Source organism: Erythrolamprus reginae, chromosome 6 (assembly GCF_031021105.1).
Source record: "Erythrolamprus reginae isolate rEryReg1 chromosome 6, rEryReg1.hap1, whole genome shotgun sequence".
NCBI lineage: Eukaryota > Metazoa > Chordata > Lepidosauria > Squamata > Dipsadidae > Erythrolamprus > Erythrolamprus reginae.
Window position 1 is genome coordinate 8256457 of NC_091955.1, and position 21746 is coordinate 8278202.

The 21746-nt window shown below is 41.4% G+C and overlaps 2 protein-coding genes across 2 annotated transcripts; both read left to right on the plus strand.

Moving 5' to 3' along the window:
* Positions 1–9167: 9167 nt before the first annotated feature.
* LOC139168922 (fibroblast growth factor 23-like) lies at positions 9168–11976 on the plus strand. The gene is made up of 3 exons (XM_070754700.1): positions 9168–9381; positions 9890–9993; positions 11581–11976. Exons 1-3 carry the CDS (start codon positions 9168–9170, stop codon positions 11974–11976), a joined length of 714 nt encoding a protein of 237 aa, XP_070610801.1.
* A 5785-nt stretch (positions 11977–17761) lies between these two features.
* Positions 17762–21503, plus strand: LOC139168924 (fibroblast growth factor 23-like). The gene is made up of 3 exons (XM_070754702.1): positions 17762–17972; positions 19799–19902; positions 21297–21503. The coding sequence occupies exons 1-3, from the start codon at positions 17762–17764 to the stop codon at positions 21501–21503; spliced, it is 522 nt and encodes a 173-aa protein (XP_070610803.1).
* Positions 21504–21746: the final 243 nt, after the last annotated feature.

Sequence of the window (21746 nt, forward strand, 5' to 3'; positions counted from 1 at the left end):
GTAAGCTCCTTAAAACCCACCTCTGCCGTCAGGCATGGGGGGACTGAGATGTTCTTTCACCCTGGGCCTCTACAGTTTATGCATGGTATGTCAGTATGTATGTCTGGTTTTTATAATAAGGGTTTTTAGTTGTTTTATTATTGGATTGCTACATATTGTTTTTATCACTGTTGTTAGCCGTCCCGAGTCCACGGAGAGGGGCGGCATACAAATCCAATAAATAAATAAATAAAATAAATAAATGCCATCATAATATCCTTCTAATTTTCACATTTTCCTAGTTGTGGCTACTGTTATACTGTATGCTCAAACATTTTGTCTTTTTTCCCTATTTGATATATACATTATTACCTATTATCCCATAATTCCATTAATTCATATTTGTATACAGTATATACAATCATTTGAGTTTAAGGTTTCTTTTTTGATTTCATTTCTTCATTCATTCTTATTTAAATTTATACATTAATTTTGCTTCTCTTCTTGAGCCAATCATACCATTTATCCCAAATTTTATATTTTTTCATGGTTGCTAGCCTTGTGTGTCTTGCCTGAGCCAAACAATAAATTGCCTTTGTTAAATATATGTACAAGAGACAGAACAGAACAGAACAGCAGAGTTGGAAGGGACCTTGTAGGTCATCTAGTCCATCTTTATATGGCATATAAGGAGAGGAGAGGGTCAACCTATTTTCCAAAACATCTGAAGGTCAGACAAGGAATAATGGATGGAAATTGCTCAAGGAGAAATTCAACCTGGAAATAAGGAGAAATGTCTTGACTGTTAGAACAATTCATCAGTGGAATGACTTGCCACCAGAAGTTGTAAACACTCCAATACCGGAAGTGTTTAAGAAGAGATTAGATTTGGCTAGGAATGAGAGTGAGTATATGTATGTTTGGGTGGGTTTTTTAAAATTAATATTTTTATGTTGTTTTTATGCATTATTTATTGGAAGCTGCCCAGAGTTAAGCAGCATATAAGCAAAACAAACAAACAAGCAAACAAGATATAGGTTGTTCATATATGTAATAGTAGGTGACTATGATCTTTGGGGACAGGAGAAAGATCTGAATATTAGATTAGACCAGGGGTAGGCAAAATGGGCTCTTCTATGACGCATGGACTTCAGCTCCCAGAATTCCTGAACTAGCATGATTGGCTCAGGAATTCTGGGAGTTGAAGTCCACAAGTCATAGAAGAGCCCACTTTGCCTACCCCTGGATTAGACAATAGTCATCTTAGAGGCAGGAGAGGGTGAAAATGGCCTCCCCCCATCCTCCAAAAGTCTGAAAATCAGCTAGCTAGTGCTCATATGTGCACTGGAACTGACAGGGCAATGTCTCGCATGCTCTCAGATATGGCTCTGCGTGCCACCTATGATACGTGTGCCATAGCTTCGTCAACACGGGGCTAGAACCAACACAATTTGGAGTACTGTGTTCAGTTCTGGAGATCTCACCTACAAAAAGATATTGATCAAATTGAACGGGTCCAAAGATGGGCTACAAGAATGGTGGAAGGTCTTAAGCATAAAACATATCAGGAAAGTCATTTAAATGTTTTGATTGTGTTCCCCCATTCCCTTCTGTCCTCCAGACTATACAGATTGAGTTTGTTAAGTCTTTCCTGATAAGTTTTATGCTTAAGAACTTCCACCATTTTTGTAGCCCGTCTTTGGACCCGTTCAATTTTATCCATATCTTTTTGTAGGTGAGGTCTCCAGAACTGAACACAGTATTATTCCAAATGGGGTCTCACCAGCACTCTATATAGCGGGATCACAATCTCCCTCTTCCTGCTTGTTATACCTCTAGCTATGCAGCCAAGCATCCTACTTGCTTTCCCTACTGCCCTGACCGCACTGTTCACACATTTTGAGACTGTTAGAAATCACTGCCCCTAAATCCTTCTCTTCTGAAGTTTTTGCTAACATAGAACTGCCAATGCAATACTCAGATTGAGGATTCCTTTTCCCCAAGTGCATTATGTTACATTTGGAAACATTAAACTGCAGTTTCCATTGCTTTGACCACTTATCTAGTAAAGTTAAATCAATTGCCATATTACAGATGCCTCCAGGAATATCAACCCTATTGTACACTTTAGAGTCATCAGCAAATAGGCAAACCTTCCCTATCAAACCTTACCCTATGTCACTCACAAACATAAGAATAGGACCCAGAACAGACCCTTGTGGCACACCGCTTGTAACCAGTCTCTGCTCAGAATACTCGCCATTAACAACAACCCTCTGATATCTATGCTTCAGCCAGCTGCAAATCCACTGAACTATCCAGGGATTAAGTCCAATCTTCACTAACTTATCTATCAGCTCTTTATGTGGAACCGTATCAAAGGCTTTGCTGGTCCAGGTAGGCAATATCCACGGCACCACCTTCATCCAACACCTTTGTGACATAGTCAAAGAAATCAACGAGATCCACAATACAGTCAGATCATGGATTCAGCAACACCTGCACTGCAGGCTGATGTTCAGCAATGACTTCATATGCTTCGTGTTGGTTAGCATAACCAGGAAGTTTGCTGTGTGTGGGTTGGTGTGACAGAGACAAACTCCCCAAATACAGTCACTGCAGGATGTGAGATTTAACAACTCTTGGGCCAGGGAGTAATCGCACCAGAGTACATGCGGTTGACTCTGTCTGTAATTATGCCTAGAATATACCAGGCTATAGAAAGAGCCCACCTTCACATCTTCACTTACTAACACACGGACTTCCTAGATCCTCTGTTTATGTCCACGCTAAAAAGAAAGCGTACAGACACTGTTTGTTTTGATAGCACATCTGTCGAAGGGGAACGCCAGGAAATATTCGCCGTCCTTCGCTTGGCAAATATATCAACCTGTGGTCCATTGGCATGTAAAACAGCTCTGGTATCTTTTTTGTATTTTTAGAACGTGTTGTTAGCAGGTTTCGTGAATGGTCACCGTTTCCGGGGTGGATAGATTTGGGGTTCAGCGCATTTTCTGTTTGTTTTGACTTCCGTTTTTTGTTTCAACAGGAACCGTATTTTTTCGGAGTATAAGATGCAACTTTTTCCTCCCTAAAAGAGGCTGAGAATTTAGGTGTGTTTTATACTCTGAATGCAGCTTTTTTCGAAGCTCCCCCCACCATCCCTAACTAGCTGCTAACGATCTTCCCAGCTCTTACTTTGCAGGTTCCTTCATTGTTACTGTCTGCGAAGAATGTTTTCCAAGCCCTAAGTCTTTGCAGAGTTTTTTTCATTGCTCTCACTTGCTCCAAATATTTTTTTTCCAGCCCTAATCAGGTGCTAACAATGTCCCCAGCTCTTACTGGCTTGCGAGGTCTTTCATTGTTACTCTCTGCGAATAATGTTTTCCAAGCCATAAATATTTGCATTTTTTTTCATTGCTCTATTTGCTCCAAATAATTTTTTCCCCAGCCCTAACCAGGTGCTAACAATGTCCCCAGCTCTTACTGGCTTGCAAGGTCTTTCATTGTTATTCTCTATGAAGAATGTTTTCCAAGCCCTAAGTCTTTGCAGTTTTTTTTCATTGCTCTACTTGCTCTGAATTTTTCTTTCCTGCCCTCACCAGGTTCTAACAATGTTAATATTATTATTTTATTATTTATTAGATTTGTATGCCGCCCCTCTCCGAAGACTCGGGGGGGCATACAAATCTAATAATGTTCCCAGCTCTTACTGGTTTGCAAGCTCTTTCATTGTTATTCTCTGCAAAGAATGTTTTCCAAGTCTTTGCAATTTTTTTTTTCATTGCTCTACTTGCTCAGAATTTTTCTTTCCTGCCCTCACCAGGTTCTAACAATGTTCCCAGCTCTTACTGGCTTGCAAGCTCTTTCATTGTTACTCGCTCCAAATAAGGTTTTTTTTAAAGCCCTAACCAGGGGATAAAATAATGTGCTGAAGCTGACCAGACTAAGGATGCTAGCCAGATGAATATCTGTTAAGCAGATCCCCCCCCCTGTTTTCCTCCCCCAAAACTAAGGTGCTTAAAAACACAGAGCTTAAAGCAGGTTTGGTGTCAGAATTGTGTTTATACTAATTTTAGCTGGTGTTTTCCATCCTTTCTCTCCTTAATCTCCTAAAAGTATATCTTCTGGTATCATCATCATCTTTTAATCCCTTGCAGGGTGGACTCTGGGCACCTGAATGAAGCTGAGCGTTTACTGGCTGGATGCCCTTCCTGTCGCCAATGCAGAGTTTTGTTCAGCGGATATTTTCTCCCTGTGCCCAGAAAGAAAATATCTCCCTCTACCTAGGATCGAACTCACAGCCTCCTGACTGTGAGGCAAAAAGCTCCACTTCTAGGCCACCGCACCACTCTAAAGCAATGGCCCCCAACCTTAGCAATTTTAAATCTGGCAGACTTCAACTCCCAGAATTCCCCAGCCAGCTTTCCATCCATTATTCCTTGTTCTGCCGGCGTGTCCCAACCGCCCGTAATTACAGGATAATTAGTCCAAACAGACACACACCACACGATAGAAGGAAAACCAAAAGTCTTTATCAACAGAAAAGCAGAAAAAACTCCCTTTTTAAATGTCAAAGGGATTTTATGGTACACACAAGGCACAGGTTAAATGCAATCCAACTTCTCACCCAGTAACTGGGAAATTGAGTCCAAATTCCAAAGTTCAGAAAATCCACACACAGTCTCGAACGGGGAAACAGCAAAACCACGATCTTGACGAAACTATGAATCAGATAAACTTCCACAAGGCTAAACCAGCACGCTGTTCTTTTTATCTGTAGCACTAATTACAGCAGCCCCACCCAACCACAGGTGGCCTCACTTATCTCCGGTAATAATCCTTCAATTGTTCTCTCCTATGCATCACTCTACGCATGCGTGGATCTGTCATACGTTCTTGTTCAGAATCCAGGGATGATAAGGATGATTGATCTCCTCCTGGGCTGTCTGCCAAACTCCCCTCTTCCCTGCTACTCATGCTTCCTTCATCAGAGGAGCCTTCGTCGGGAGATTCTATCGGGAGCAAAACAGACCTGTGGCATGTGGATGTTTCCCCCACATCCACCTCCACATTCCTTGGGGCAGGAGCTGGGCCAGAGCCAACCACAACAATTCCTTGTCTGGCCTTTGGGTGTTTTGGAAAATAGCTTGACCCCCTCCCTCTTCTCTGTGGCAGCCCCTCAAATATTAAAAGACTGCTATCATGTCTCCCCTGGTCCTTCTCTTCGTTAGACTAGCGATGCCCAGTTCCTGCAACCATTCATTGTATGTTTTAGCCTCCAGTCCCCTAATCATCCAGGTTGCTCTTCTCTGCACTTTTTCTAGAGTCTCAACATCCTTTTTTTATATTGTGGTGACCAAAACTGGATGAAGTACCCTAGGAGTGGTTTTACTCAGGGTTTATAGAGTGGTATTCATTCATTCATTCATTCATTCATTCATTCATTCATTCATTCATTCATTCATTTATTTATTTTGTCATACAAATATAGTATTGTATTGTAGTATGTTTAACATAATATAAGTATAAAGTACTTATGAATGGGCGGTAGGAAAAGCAAGTAGGATGCTTGGCTGCATAGCTAGGCTCAGGAGTGTGAAAAAGAGGCACAATGGGCAAACCGGAAGTCTGTTTTTCCAAACTTCCGGTTTCCGCTTTGGGCCATTTTTCCATCTTTCCAGGCTTCAGTGAAACCTGTTCGCATGTGTGAGGGCAGTGCGGGGGTGTTGTGCACATGCATGGGGGGGAGGGGATGGGCGTGGGTACGTGCGCACGTGCTAACACACACACACACACACACACACACACTTTTAGAACGCAAATAAAAAATGGTTCGCCATCACTGTCCTAGGAGATTATTCTCTCCAGAACCTATTCTGGATTGGGACCCGAAAACAGTCTGTTGCTGTACAGATGGAAGACCTTCTCTAACTCCAGGAGTCATTGAGAAAGATAAAAAAGTTGGCATCCTCCATGCCCCAAAACATGACACAACTTCTTCATCCCCTTCATGGCATCAGACCAGAATACCTTCTGGACCGTCTTCTGCTGCACGAATCCCAGCGACCGATTAGGTCCCACAGAGTTGGCCTTCTCTGGGTCCCATCAACAAAACAATGCCATTTGGCGGTACCTAGGGGAAGAGCCTTCTCTGTGGAGGCCCTGACCCTCTGGAATCAACTCCCCCCAGAGATTAGGACTGCCCCCAGCCTCCTTGCATTTTGCAAACTCCTAAAAACCCTCCTTTGTCACCAGGCATGGGGAAATTGATTCCCCTCGGCTGCTCAGTTTTATGTATGGTTTGTTTGGGTTGTATGATTGATTTTAATTAAGGATTTTAAAATTGTTTTTGTTTTTAACATTGGATTTGTATTTTGTATTATTGTTGTGAGCCGCTCCGAGTCTTTGGAGAGGGGCGGCATACAAATCTAATTAATAATAATAATAATAATAATAATAATAATAATAATAATAATAAATCGAAAATGAGCAAGCAAAACTACTGTGGGACTTCCGACTTCAGACTGACCGAATTCTGAAGCATAACACACCAGACATTGTGATTGTGGAGAAAAAGAAAGTAGGGATCATCGACATCGCAATCCCAGGAGACAGCAGAATTGAGGAGAAGCAGCTAGAGAAATTAGTGAAATACGAAGATCTAAAAATCGAGCTGCAACGACTCTGGCATAAGCCAGTGAAAGTGGTCCCAGTGGTACTTGGCACACTGGGCGCAGTGCCAAAGGATCTCAGCGGACATTTGAAAACCATTGGAATTGACAAAATCTCCATCTGTCAATTGCAAAAGGCCGCTTTACTGGGATCAGCAAACATAATTCGCCGCTACATCACGCAGTCCTAGGTGCTTGGGAAGCGCCCGACTGGTGATGAAATACGAAATCTAGCATAGTGATCTCGTTTGCTGAGTTGTATTGACATAATAATAATAATAATAATAATAATAATAATAATAATAATAATAATAATATCTTATAATTCCACAAAATTTGACCCCATTTTTAATTCCTTACTTAATTTGTATAAATAGCTATGGTTAACTTTATCAAAAGCTTTATAATTTGTTATGAGACAGAGATAGAGAAAGAGAGAGACAGGGAGAGAGACAGAGAAAGACAGATGCGAATAACAGAGAAAGAGAGACAGAGACAGAAATAGAGAGAGAAAGAGAGATGCAGGGAACAAAGGCAGAAAACAGAAAGAGACAGAGAAACAGAAACAGAAAGACAGAGACAGAGAACACAAAGAGAGAGACAGAAAGAGAGAGAGAGAGAGAGACAGGCATAAAAGCCAACTCGTTGACTTTGGGTCAATCACTAGGAGATGTTGAGTTCTAGTTCTGCTTTAGGCATGAAATCCGACTAGGTGACTTTGGGCTAATCACCAGGACACAGAATTCTAGTCCCACTAATAGGCAGGACAGCGGCAAACAGTCGGGTGGCTTTTAGCCAGTCAATCTCTTTCAGTCCAGCCCACCTCACAGGGTTCTTATTGTGGAAAAAATAGGATGAAAAATATTAGTTATGTTCACCGCCCTGAGTTATCTATAAATATAATAAGAACGGGAAAGAAATAACTGACTAAATACATTTGCAAGCAGAGACCTGCTGCCCTTATGGAACACCGTTTGCCACGCACATCTAATTCTTCATATTCAGCAGATGTGAATATGAAATTCGCTGGTCCAAAAGGAGTTATCGTGAAAGTTAAGCGAAAGGTAACTTTCCCTTTTGAGCTCTAACACAAAACGCCTGAGGACATCAGTGCTTCAGGCCCTTCAGGCGCTGAAAAAGGCTTTTTAAAGTTTTAAAAGTTTTAATAAAAGTTTTTAAAGTTTTAATAAAACATTTTAAATTTTTAAAGTTTTAAAGTTTATACTAAACAAACTCTTCATCTTGTGACACATATAATTACTGCAGTTAGAATATCACTTGCACAGATGTGGAAAAAAGAACAGACTGAAAATTTTATTATTGAAAAGATTTACAGAGGTGTAGAGATGGACGAGACAACTAATGCAATTAAAGGAACAAAAGATAAAGAAACTAAAAAGATATGGTATAAGTGGTATGAATGGATCCAAAACAGGTATAGAGTGTCAGTGTATATAAAAATAAATATTTACACAGCATAGACTGGAATAATAGTGATAGACGAAACAAGCACTTATGAATATAACTTTTTTTCCTTTTACTAGTTAACACTTATTGCTATTTCCTTTTTTCTTCCTGTCTTACTATAAATGTATCTAAATGTATATAATTTAATAGAATATATAGCATAATGAATGGTAAACTTGAAATGTAATAGACACGGGTTGTGATCTGTAAAAAACTATGAGATATACTTCTTATTATCTTATGGAAATTAATAAAAAGAGTTTTTAAAAAGTTTTAAAAGTTTTAAAAGTTTCAAAGAAAGAGAAAAAAGAAAAAAGAAAGAAAAGAGACAGAGAAAGAGAGAAAGAAAGAAAGAAAAAAGAAAGAAAAGAAAGAGACAGAGAAAGAAAGAAAGAAAGAAAAAAGAAAGAAAGAAAAAGAATGGAAGAAAAAGTGGAAAGAAAGAAAGGAAGAGAGAGAAGGCAGAATATAAAGGAACAAGAATGGGATTGAAGGGATGGATAACTGAGAAACGTGGAGGCACCTGCATTCCTCCAGGTTCACTCAGCCTTCCATCCTTCCCAAATCTGTTAAACGAGAACCCAGATTATTGGGGGCCAACAGGGCTGACCCTGTAAACCACTTAGAGAGAACTCACAAGCATTACCGAAGCGGCATATAACTCGAAAGTGCTCTTTGCTCTCCTGCCTTCCTCTTTCAGATAACGGGGCAAAGTTTTGACCGGTGTGCCCCCCTCCCTTCAAAAAATACCTTATTTGGGGAAGTCTCACTCCCCCCTCCCCTTCTTCCTGAAATTGGAGGGCGCTCCTAAAATGTTGCTCTGCTAAAAAAGACCAGAAAAGAAAGAAGGAGGGAGGGAGGGAGGAGGGGGGAGCCAAGGATGCCTCTTCCTTTCTCCCGCCCCCCCTTCCACCCCCCCCGCCCCGCCGTCCTGCATAAAACCGGGGCCGAAGGACCAGGGAGCCCAGCATCGGCAAGTCGGTCAGCAAAGGAGAAGAACCAAGATCGCCTTTTCGGGTCCTCCTGCATCTTTCCAAGCGTAGCACCATGCGCCCCGTCGCGTCTCCTCCAGCCTTCCTCCGCGCCTTCGGGTTTCTGCTGCCTCTGGTCGCCTGGGGCTGGGCACCCTCCGCCGCCTCCCCGATCTGGAGTAACGCCGACGAGCTGGTGCACCTCTACACCGCCAGCGCCAGGAGGAACTTCCACCTGCAGATCCATCCCGACGGACGCGTGGACGGCAGCCCGTCCCAGACCGTGCATAGTAAGTCCACCCGGAGGGATGGAGGAAGGGAGGTAGTGGACCTGTCCAGGATCTCTCTCTCTCTCACACACACGCACACCTCGAGGCTCCAGAGGGCTAGGAATTCAATAGAAGAAGTTGGAAGGCTCCTTATTGTTCTTCTAGCCCAGGCATGTTTAAATTCAGTTACTGTGGATTTACCAACCACGTCTGCTGGAAGTTTGTTCCAAGGATCTACTACTCTTTCAGTAAAATAATATTTTCTCATGTTGCATGTCCAGCCAGTAAATGCTCAGCTCCATCCAGTTGCTCAAACGCTTCCCTGAATTAAGGGATTTTTAGGGTCATTAAAAAAGAGAGTCTTGCCTATTTGACCGAGGCTGGAGGCAAATGTTTTGCCACAATTGGCCAGAATTTGGGAAGACCGGGAAGGCATCAGATAATCAGTATTCTGATATTTGAATTTACTATTTCTGATTTATAATTATTAAATTAACAGAGATCTAATATTTAACCTGTTCACTTCCAGGTGCTTTGACGATCAAAACTGAAGATGCCGGCTATGTCGTGATTATTGGTGCGAAGAGCGGACTTAGCCTTTGTATGGACAATAATGGAAATCTCTTTGGATCGGTGAGTCCAAAATATTTATTTTGGATTATTTGACTCCTTTCCTAGTGCAGTCAAGCCATGAAGTCCTCATTTTATGACCCCGTTGGAGCCCAACCTTTCGGTTGCTAAGTGAGCTTTGTCCGCGTCAGTCAATATCAGTGCTTCCCAAATACAGTGGTACCTTTACTTACGAACTGAAGTAGTCAGTTGAAGCTGAAGTAGTGATAGGCAGGACATTACAGCATATGATCTTGTGGGCAATACTTAGATCATGTTTAAGGCATCGTAGTTCTAAGCTTTCAAGACCCAGGATTGTAAGTCTAGTTTCGTAGGGTATTCTGTTTCGGGTAGAGGAGTGAAGAGCTCTTCTAGTGAAGTATCTTTGGACATTTTCGAGGGTATTAATGTCAGAAATGTGGTATGGGTTCCAAACAGATGAGCTGTATTCTATGATGGGTCTGGCAAAAGTTTTGTAAGCTTTGGTAAGTAGTGTGAGATTTCCAGAGCAGAAGCTACGTTACATATAAAATATAAAATCGATAGTATGATTGACAAGCATAGTTCCCTCTAAGCTGAGCAGTGAGCAATCGCTCACTTAAAAATCATCATCAACTCAGAGTTTTCCAAACCTGCCCAGAAGCCGAGAGGGAAAGAGTGAGAGGGAAGGAGAGAGAGAGGAAGAGAGAGAAACATATAGAAAAAAGAGAGGAAGGAAAAGAGAAAGAAAAAGAATGGGAGTAAGGAAGAGAGAAAGAAAATCAAAATCTAGTTTGAAACTAGCTCAACTATTTAAGTGCCATTTTGATATTGATAGAGTTGCCCTATTATGAGCTCACTGTTATAGACACACAGTACAGTATTTTATTTTGAAATTCTCTGAGGCAAAACAGGGTGGGTTTTTTATTTATTTGTTTGTTTGTTTGTTTGTTTATTTATTTATTTATTTATTTATTTATTTATTTATTATTTCTTTGCCGCCCAGTCCCAAAGGGACTGCCGCTCAGACACTATACTTTTCTGCCCACCCCCCAAAAAATTAGAGGGAACACTGTTGAGAAGTAGATCTTTTACGTAATGATTTAGTTTAAACACACATAGAATAGAATAGAATAGAATAGAATAGAATTTTTTATTGGCCAAGTGTGATTGGACACACAAGGAATTTGTCTTGGTGCATATGCTCTCAGCGTACATAAAATAAAATATACATTTGTCAAGAATCATGTGGTACAACACTTAATGATTGTCATAGGGGTCAAATAAGCAATGAAGAAGCAATATTAATAAAAATCTTAGGATATAAGCAACAACATAGACTGATAGTTATGCAACTGAATAAGAATAAACCATTGTAAATACACTTAACTGATACGAAATATGTACAAAAGGCAAATTATGTTGTGGCAAAATGTGTGCTTGTGATACGCAATGTATGTTTATATGTTTTGTCAGTCAAATTTTGTTTGTTTGTTTTAATTTAAATGTTTAGTAAAGATTATTTTTGTAAAAAGAAATAAAAAATGTGCCTTGGATGTGGTATTTTTTTTACCGTAAGATCTGGCTTGATTTTTCACCTCTGTCTTAACCTTTCGTGTTTCTTTCCTTCAGAATTCCTTCGGCAACGAGGATTGTGTTTTTAAACACACAATGCTGGAAAACGGCTACGATATTTACCAATCCCCCAGGTACCATTACCTGGTCGGTCTGGGGAAGGCGAAGCAATTGTTGTTTCCCAATATGAACCCGCCAACCTTCTCTCAGTTTTTAACCAGAAGGAATGAAATCCCCTTGAGCCAGTTCAGCGCCTCGGCGCCTCAGGAAGAAGACGACGCCAGGGACGATGATGCTGAAATCTGTGGAGGCATCTTGGCGGGAAAGATGCCGGAAGAAACCCCGGATGAGGTGGGCATCCACCCTTGCTTGACGAACTCAAATTCTGAAGAGAGAGACCCAAACGGCGCCACGCTGAGTCGAAGATTTCCTAGCCCCCGAATGGGTTCTTGAACCCCAAGACGTCTCACCTGAACTGAAAACTAAATTCCTTTTTCCTTCATCTCAAATGAATTGTTCAGAATAATGGGGTTATATACAGGTAGCTCTCACCTTACCGCAGTTCATTTAGCGACAGATCCAAGTTACAATGGCGCTTTTAAAAAAGAAAAGGGACTTAGGAATGTTTTTCACATGAACAACCGGCGGCCATTTTGGCGGCCATTTTGATTTTGATCCCGGTGATCAAAAAATCAGATGCTTGGCTGCTGATTCGTCTTTGTGATGGTGGCAATGTCCTCAGGGGAGTCTTGGTTCACTTACAACCCGTCTTACTAACTTAACCGCTGCACTGATTCAGTTAATATTTTATTATATTATTATTATTATTTATTGGATTTGTATGCCGCCCCTCTCCGCAGACTCGGGGCGGCTAACAACAATGATAAAAAACAACATGTAACAATCCAATTTAATAAAACAACTAAAAACCCTTATTATAAAAACCAAACATACACACAAACATACCATACATAACTTCTAATGGCCTAGGGGGAAAGGATAACTTAACTCCCCCATGCCTGGCGACAAAGGTGGGTCTTGAGTAATTTGCAAAAGACAGGGAGGCTGGGGGCAGTTCTAAAATCCGGGGGGAGTTGATTCCAGAGGGCCGGGGCTGCCACAGAGAAGGCTCTTCCCCTGGGGCCCGCCAAACGACATTGTTTGGTCGAAGGGGCCTGGAGAAGGCCAACTCTGTGGGACCTTATCGGGCGCTGGGATTCGTGCGGTAGAAGGCGGTTCCGGATGTATTCTGGCCCAATGCCATGTAGGGCTTTAAAGGTCATTACCAACACTTTGAATTGTGACCGGAAACCGATCGGCAGCCAGTGCAGGCTGCAGAGTGTTGCAGAAACGTGGGCGAATCTAGGAAGCCCCACGATGGCTCTCGCGGCCGCATTCTGCACGATCTGAAGTTTCCGAACACTTTTCAAAGGTAGCCCCATGTAGAGAGCGTTGCAATAATCGAACCTCGAGGTGATGAGGGCATGAGTGACTGTGAGCAATGACTCCCTGTCCAAATAGGGCACGTTGCTTCTGATCTCTCCCCCAACTAACCTCAGATGGTGCCCCCTTGTTCTTGTGTTCACTTTCTTATTAAAAACACTTCCCTCCTGAACCTTATTTAATCCTTTGACATATTTAAATGTTTCGATCATGTCCCCCCTTTTCCTTCTGTCCTCCAGACTCTACAGATTGAGTCCATAAAGTCTTTCCTGATAAGTTTTATGCTTAAGACCTTCCACCATTTTTGTATCCCGTCTTTGGACCCGTTCAATTTTATCCATATCTTTTTGTCGGTGAGGTCTCCAGAACTGAACACAGTATTCCAAATGGGGTCTCACCAGCGCTCTATACAGCAGGATCACAAGCTCCCTCTTCCTGCTTGTTACACCTCTAGCCAGGCAAAAATTATTTTAAGAAACAGCTTGGGGTGGGGCGGCGGATGAAGGTAACACCTCTGCCCCCAAATCCATTCAGATTCGATGACTGTGCTGAACATGGAACATGGAACACTGTAATGTTTTATCAAAGTTTTCAAAAGGGACGTATGTACCCTTAAAAAAAAGTGAGTGCTTTGATGGGATTTGTTCACAAGAACATCCTGGAAAAATATCTAACAATGAGAATGTTTCTATTTATTTATTTATTTGGATTATTTACATATTGATGGTATATTTATAAGTATATTTATGATGTCTATTATTCTGGCCTCCTCCAATTCTGCCTCTGGATGAAGACAAAATAAACGTTTCATGTTTTTCAAAGAAGAAAAGTGTCTTTATTGGTCATTTCTGGTTTGATTCAGTGCAATGACTCCCCGAGTTCCAAGCAGGATTTATTTATATTCATTTATTTATTTTGTCAAGTGTACATAAAACTACAGAAAAAGTGTGAATGTGACTATGAGTACAGTAAATAGATACATAAACCATTCTCATGCCTTGAGAAATAATTCCCTGCTATGTCACAAATTCCCAAATCCACCCAAGATCTTGTGAAGGAGGCAGCAATGTGTAGATTAGATTAGATTAGATTTTTTATTATTTTTATTGTTATTATTTTTATTATTTATTGGATTTATATGCCGCCCCTCTCCAAAAACTCGGGGCGGCTCACAACAATGGTAAAAATAATACATAATAACAAATCCAATACCCACCAATCCAATTACAATTTTAAGCTAAAAAATTCATAAAAAAACAACCCCAGAATATTAAAAAACAAGCACACAATCAATCTAACACCAAAACAACATGGGCAAGGGGGAGATGTTTCAGTTCCCCCATGCCTGACGGCAGAGGTGGGTTTTAAGGAGTTTGCGAAAGGCAAGGAGGGTGGGGGCAATCCTAATCTCAGGGGGGAGCTGGTTCCAGAGGGTCGGAGCCGCCACAGAGAAGGCTCTTCCCCGGGTCCTGCCAGACGACATTGTTTAGTCGACGGGACCCGGAGAAGGCCCACTCTGTGGGACCGAACCGGTCGCTGGGATTCGTGCGGCAGAAGGCGGTCCCGAAGGTATTCTGGTCCGGTGCCATGAAGGGCTTTATAGGTCATAACCAACACTTTGAATTGTGACCGGAAACTGATTGGCAACCAATGCAGACTGCGGAGTGTTGGAGTAATATGGGCATACTTAGAGAAGCCCATGATTGCTCTCGCAGCTGCATTCTGCACGATCTGAAGTTTCCGAACACTCTTCAAAGGTAGCCCCATGTAGAGAGCATTACAGTAGTCGAACCTCGAGGTGATGAGGGCATGAGTGACTGTGAGCAATGACTCCCGTTCCAAATAGGGCCGCAACTGGCGCACCAGGCGAACCTGGGCAAACGCCCCCCTCACCACAGCTGAAAGATGTTTCTCTAATGTGAGCTGTGGATCGAGGAGGACGCCCAAGTTGCGGACCCTCTCTGAGGGGGTCAATAACCCCCCCCAGGGTAATGGATGGACAGATAGAATTGTCCTTGGGAGGCAAGACTCACAGACACTCCCTCTTGTCTGGATTGAGTGTACCTTAACATTCAACACAATGGGACTTTTTCAGACTTGTCAACTATGCATTCAACCCTAAACCCTAACCAGAACCAGGATCTCCCTGCTTCATAGGACTTAACTGGGGAGATGCAGGCAGGATTCCCTTGAGTACCATTTGTTGGGGGTCAAGGGAAAGGGAGGGTTTTGCCTTGTCTTTCTGCTCAAGATCCCCATGGCCACTGTGTGACACAGAATGCTGGACCCTATGGGCTTTATTTATTTATTTATACACAATGAGGGTTTTAGTGGGTATATATCTATATACACATAGTAAAACACATGATGAAGGTTACAGAGGAGATACTCATAGTAAAATATATCTAAGAAATAATAGAAAAGAAGATATAGTAATATAACATATCAATGAAAGAATAGAAGAAGAGATATAGGAATAGAAGAAAGGTATAGGAGATATAGGAGAGCAATGGGACAGGGGACGGAAAGCACTCTAGTGCACTTGTACTCGCCCCTTACTGACCTCTTAGGAATCTGGATAGATAATCTAAGGGTAAAGTGTTGGGGGTTTGGGGATGACACTATGGAGTCCGGTAATGAGTTCCACGCTTCGACAACTCGGTTACCCAAGTCATATTTTTTACAGTCAAGTTTGGAGCGGTTAATATTAAGTTTAAATCTGTTGTGTGCTCTTGTGTTGTTGTGGTTGACGCTGAAGTAGTCGCCGACAGGCAACGTTGCAGCATATGATCTTGTGGGAAATACTTAGATCTTGTTTAAGGCGTCTTAGTTCTAAGCTTTCTAGGCCCAGGATTGAAAGTCTAGTCTCGAAGGTATTCTGTTTCGAGTGGAGGAGTGTAGGGCTCTTCTGGTGAAGTATCTTTGGACATTTTCAAGGGTGTTAATGTCTGAGATAAGAGATGGGTTCCAAACAGATGAGCTGTATTCGAGGATGGGTCTGGCAAAAGTTTTGTAAGCTCTGGTAAGTAGTGTGAGATTGCCAGAGCAGAAGCTACGTAGGATTAGGTTTACAACTCTTGAAGCCTTCTTGGCTATATTGTTGCAGTGGGCTTTGGCACTTACGGTAAATCTTTGGTTATTAGTGTACCAAGGTCTTTAACCGAGTGGGGATTATCTGTGATAATTTGATTATTCAGTTCGTATTTGGAGTTCAGATTCTTCTTCCCAATGTGTAGGACAGAGCATTTGCTAGTTGAGATTTGGAGTTGCCATGTGTTAGGCCACTCAGAAACATCGTCAAAGTCTTTTTGGAGAGTAGTTGTGTTATCGGTGGTGTTGAAGAGTTTTACATTGTCGGCGAAGAGGACACAGTTGCTTGTGATGTAATCACGAGGTTCATTGATTGGCTCGATTCAGCATGGCTCTTCTTATGTTCTTACGTTCTTATGAGGAAATGTCCACATATGCAGAGCATGAAGCCCAGGCGCAATGATTCTGGAAAAAAAACATTTTCTTCCTCTAAATGCAAATATTTTGTTTGATGTCCCAGGAGGATCGTTGTAGCCTGCAAGTTTTATCATGAAGAACTGTGTTAATAGAAAGAAGGAGGAAGCTATTGAGGTTTATGCATGGTTTGTTTGCTTGTATGGTTGTTTTTTTATAAGGGTTTTTAAACTGTTTTTAAATATTGGATTTGTATTCGTTGTATTGTTTTCCTTGTTGTGAGCCGCTCCGAGTCCTCAGAAAAGGGCGGCATACAAATCTAATAAATAATAATAATAATAATAATAATAATAATAATAATAATAATAATAATATCCGAGTGTTTGTATGCAACATAAAGCCTTCTGTATTCAGACTCCACATTACAGAGAAACACGATCTCTTTACCTCCATGAATGTCTGAAAGTCTGCGGACAGGGGCGGCATACAAATCTAATAAATAAATAAACAAACAAACAAACAAACAAACAAACAAACAAACAAACAAACAAACAAGACTCTTAGTCATCTAGGTCCCAGTGGTCCCAAAGTTGCTTTTTCAGGAGGAGCAAATCCAGAAAGTCCAGTTGCCCCTTGAAAAAGCACCTTTGGGACTCCCTCCATGAATATGTTTATGTTTATGTTTATTTAGATTTGTATGCCACCCCTCTCCGCAGACTCGGGGCGGCTCACAACAAAGTGCAAAAGACAATTTACAACAAATCTAAATTTCTACTTAAAACATTTAAAAACCCCATTTCTAAACACACATATATACACACATACCATTCATAAATTGTATATGCCCGGGGGAGATGTCTCAGTTCCCCCATGCCTAACGACACAGGTGGGTCTTAAGGAGCTTGCGAAAGGCAAGGAGAGTAGAAGCAGTTCTAATCTCCGGGGGGAGTTGGTTCCAGAGGGTCGGGGCCGCCACAGAGAAGGCTGTGGACTACGGAATGATCACGGTACAAATCTAATGGCCACAAGCATCAGAGTGCATCAATAATTTGCATTAGAACAGATAGTCTTACTGGTCAAGCACAGGGTGACCAGGAAGTTCACAACTGGTTTAATTCTGAGTTGCAATGGCAGAGCATTGGTAGAAGAACCATCACTTGTTCTTTCATGATTGGATGGTTTTGGAAGGGGGGGTGTCTCTTCTTTTCTCCCTCCCTCCTTCCACCCTCCAGCCCTCGTGCATAAATCCAGGGCTGAAGGACCAGGGAGCCCAGCATTGGTGAGTAGTCAGCAAAGGAGAGGAACCCAGATCATCTTTTGAGTCCTGCATCTTCCAAGACAAGTGAGCATCATGCTCTCCATCCCGGCTCAAGCGTTTCTCCGCAGCCTCGGGCTTCTGCTGCCACTGACCGCCTGCTGCTGGGCATCCGAGATCACCTCCCCCATCTGGAACCATCCCAGTCAACTGCTGCACCTCTTCACTGTCAGCCCCAAGGGGAGGTTGTACCTACAGATCCTCCAAAATGGACGCGTGTCAGGCACGCGGCAATTGACCGCGTACAGTAAGTTCCCAGTGGAGCTGCGGAGTTGGCTGCTGTGGGAGGGAGGGAGCAGGGGGGGTCTGTCCGGGATCAAGCCCTGAAGGCTCCGGAGTGCTGGGAATTGAATAACAGAGTTGGAAGGGACCTCGGAGATCTTCTAGTCCAACTCCCCTACTCAGGCAGTGATGGCGAACCTATGACACAGGTGTCACAGGTGGCACATGGAGCCATGTCTGCTGGCATTTACATATTTGTTTATTTGTTTGTTTGTTTATTTGTTCATTTGTTCATTTGTTTATTATTTCTTTATTTCTTTATTTCTTTATTTCTTTATTTCTTTATTTCTTTATTTCTTTATTTCTTTATTTCTTTATTTCTTTATTTCTTTATTTCTTTATTTCTTTATTTCTTTATTTCTTTATTTCTTTATTTCTTTATTTCTTTATTTCTTTATTTCTTTATTTCTTTATTTCTTTATTTCTTTATTTCTTTATTTCTTTATTTCTTTATTATTTCTTTATTTCTTTATTATTTCTTTATTTCTTTATTATTTCTTTCTTTCTTTCTTTATTCTTTCTTTCTTTCACTTCTTTATTTCTTTATTTCTTTTTTATTTCTTTATTATTTCTTTCTTTCTTTCTTTCTTTCATTTCTTTCTTTCTTTCTTTATTCTTTCTTTCTTTCTTTATTTCTTTCTTTCTTTATTATTTCTTTATTTCTTTATTTCTTTATTTCTTTATTCCTTTATTTCTTTATTTCTTTATTTCTTTATTTCTTTATTTCTTTATTATTTCTTTCTTTCTTTCTTTCTTTATTATTTCTTTCTTTCTTTCTTTATTCTTTCTTTCTTTCACTTCTTTCTTTCTTTATTTCTTTTTTATTTCTTTATTATTTCTTTCTTTCTTTCTTTCTTTCATTTCTTTCTTTCTTTCTTTCTTTATTCTTTCTTTCTTTCTTTCTTTCTTTATTCTTTCTTTCTTTCTTTCTTTCTTTCTTTATTTCTTTATTTCTTTATTTATTATTTCTTTCTTTCTTTCTTTCTTTATTATTTCTTTCTTTCTTTCTTTCTTTCATTTATTTCTCTCTTTCTTTCTTTCTTTCTTTATTCTTTCTTTCTTTATTTCATTTCATTTCTTTCTTTCTTTCTTTTTTTCTTTCTTTCTTTCTTTCTTCATTTCTTCATTTCCTTATTTCTTTATTTTTTTGTTTGTTTGATTTTTATGTTGCCCTTTTCCTTAGACTCAGGGCGGCTTAAATCATGTTAGCCATAGCCATTTTTAACAGAGCTAGGCTATTGCCCCCACAATCCGGGTCCTCATTTTACCCACCTGGGAAGGATGGAAGGCTGAGTCAACCTTGAGCGGGTGATGAGATTTGAACCGCTAACCTACAGTACAGCACTCTACCTGCTGCGACACCCCGTTCAGCTCCAACATGCATGTGTGTGCCGGCCAGCTGATTTTTGGCTGACACAGAGGCGGATGGGAGAGGACGTGTCTACACTCTCCCAGCTCCGGGAAAGCCTTTGGAGCTTGGTGAAAGCAAAAGACTATCCTGCCTGTCAATGACTACTTCAGCTTCAACCGCAACAACACAAGAGCACGCAACAAATTCAAACTCAATATTAACCGCTCCAAGCTTGACTGTAAAAATTACGACTTTAGCAACTGAGTTGTCGAAGCGTGGGACTCACTACCGGACTCCGTAGTATCATCCCCTAACCCCCAACATTTTACCCTTAGACTGTCCACGTTTGACCTCTCCAGATTCCTAAGAGGTCAGTAAGGGGCGCGCATCAGTTCATATGCATTAAGAACTCACCTAATATTTAACCCGTTTGCTTCCAGGTGCTGTGGTAATCCGAAGGTTTGGTAGCGGCTATCCGAAGATCTTTGGTGCAAAGAGTGGACTCTTCCTTTGTATGCGCAGAAACGGAAGACTCTACGGATCGGTGAGTCCGAATATTCATTTTGGATTATTGGACTCCTTTCCTAGAGCAGGGGTCTCCAATCTTTTGGACCTCAGGGACCCCCGAGGTCATACTTTTACATCCCACACAGACCACCAATTTCATTAATTTTAAGTCTTGCAGATCACTAATAGGATTTTTTTAAAAAAGATAAGTACACTTGTAAAATAATGATCAGAGAACTTCCGGTTTATTCATACGAAATGCACCTATTTAAACACTACAAAATTATAAATGCTTATTATAAAAAAATCATAAATGCTTACTTAATCTTAACAAAATCATTAAAGGTTGTTTAATTGTAACAAAATTATTGAAGTTAGTGTAATTATTACAAGGTAACTGAAGCTTATTTGACGGTAGCTGGCTGACGTTGTTGGGAAAATCAGTCCGATAGTCCAGCTGTAGATGTAGTCTCTTCCCTTCCCTCCCCTCCCTTCTTTCCTCTCCTCTCTTCCCTTCCCTTCCCTTCCTTTCTCTCTCCTCTGCTCTCCTCCCTTCCCTTCCTTTCTCTCTCCTCTCCTCTCCTCTCTTCCCTTCCCTTCCTTTCTCTCTCCTCTGCTCTCCTCCCTTCCCTTCCTTTCTCTCTCCTCTCCTCTTCCTTTCCTCTTCCTTTCCTTTTCCTTTCCCTTTCCTTTCCTTTCTTCTCCACTCCACTCCTCTCCTCTCCTCCCTTCCTTTCTCTCTCCTCTCCTCTTCCTTTCCTCTCCTCTCCTCTCCTCCCTTCCCTTCCTTTCTCTCTCCTCTCCTCTCTCTCTCCCTCTCCTCTTCCTTTCCTCTTCCTCTCCTCTCCCTCTCCTCTTCCTTTCCTCTTCCTCTCCTTTTCCTTACCTTTCCTTTCCTTTCTTCTCCACTCCACTCCTCTCCTCTCCTCTCCCTCTCCTCTTCCTTTCCTCTTCCTCTCCTTTTCCTTACCTTTCCTTTCCTTTCTTCTCCACTCCACTCCTCTCCTCTCCCTCTCCTCTTCCTTTCCTCTTCCTCTCCTTTTCCTTACCTTTCCTTTCCTTTCTTCTCCTCTCCTCTCCTCTCCCTCTCCTCTCCCTCTCCTCTTCCTCTCCTTTTCCTTTCCTCTCCTTTCCTTTTTCCTTCCCTCTCCTTTCTGCAACAAATTACAGTCATGCAGTCAAAAGTGGAAGGAAATGTGTGATAGGAATGATGAGGAAAAAAACCCTAGTAGTAACAGTAGTGCAGACTTAGTCAATAGCTTGACAGTGTTGAGGGAATTATTTGTTTAGCAGAGTGATGGCGTTCGGGGGGAAAAACTGTGAAAGTGTGAAATCAAATATCCTAAAGAAGGAGAAAGAACAAGTATTTGCGAAATACCTGGCTGATTTTCACCTCTTTCGGTTTGTCTTTTGTGTTTGTGTCTTTCTTAGAGTTCCTCCAGCAACAAGAACTGCACTTTTATATACCGCAGCCTCTCAAGCTACAGCGGCGTTTACGAATCCGTCAGGCACAAGTTACTGGTCAGCCTAGGAAAGGTTAAGGGGCCATTCGGTCCCGAACAGAGCCTACCACCTTTATCTCAGTTTTTACCTAAAAGGAATGAAATCCCCTTAAACCAGTTTAGAATGCAACGGTGAACCGAAGAATTCCTTCTCTCCTAAATCATCAAAGAAAACTAAATTCCTTTCTTTCTGATGAATTCTCCAGAATACTACTACTACTACTACTACTACTACTACTACTAATTGTTATGACCAGAAGATTCCACAATATTCTGTAACTGGGTAAAGTTTAAAAGCAGAGTTGTTAAGCAGAATCCACTGTTTGTATTAGAAGTTGTTTACCTGCTTCTCATTGGCTGCTGCGGTTTGGCGCCAATC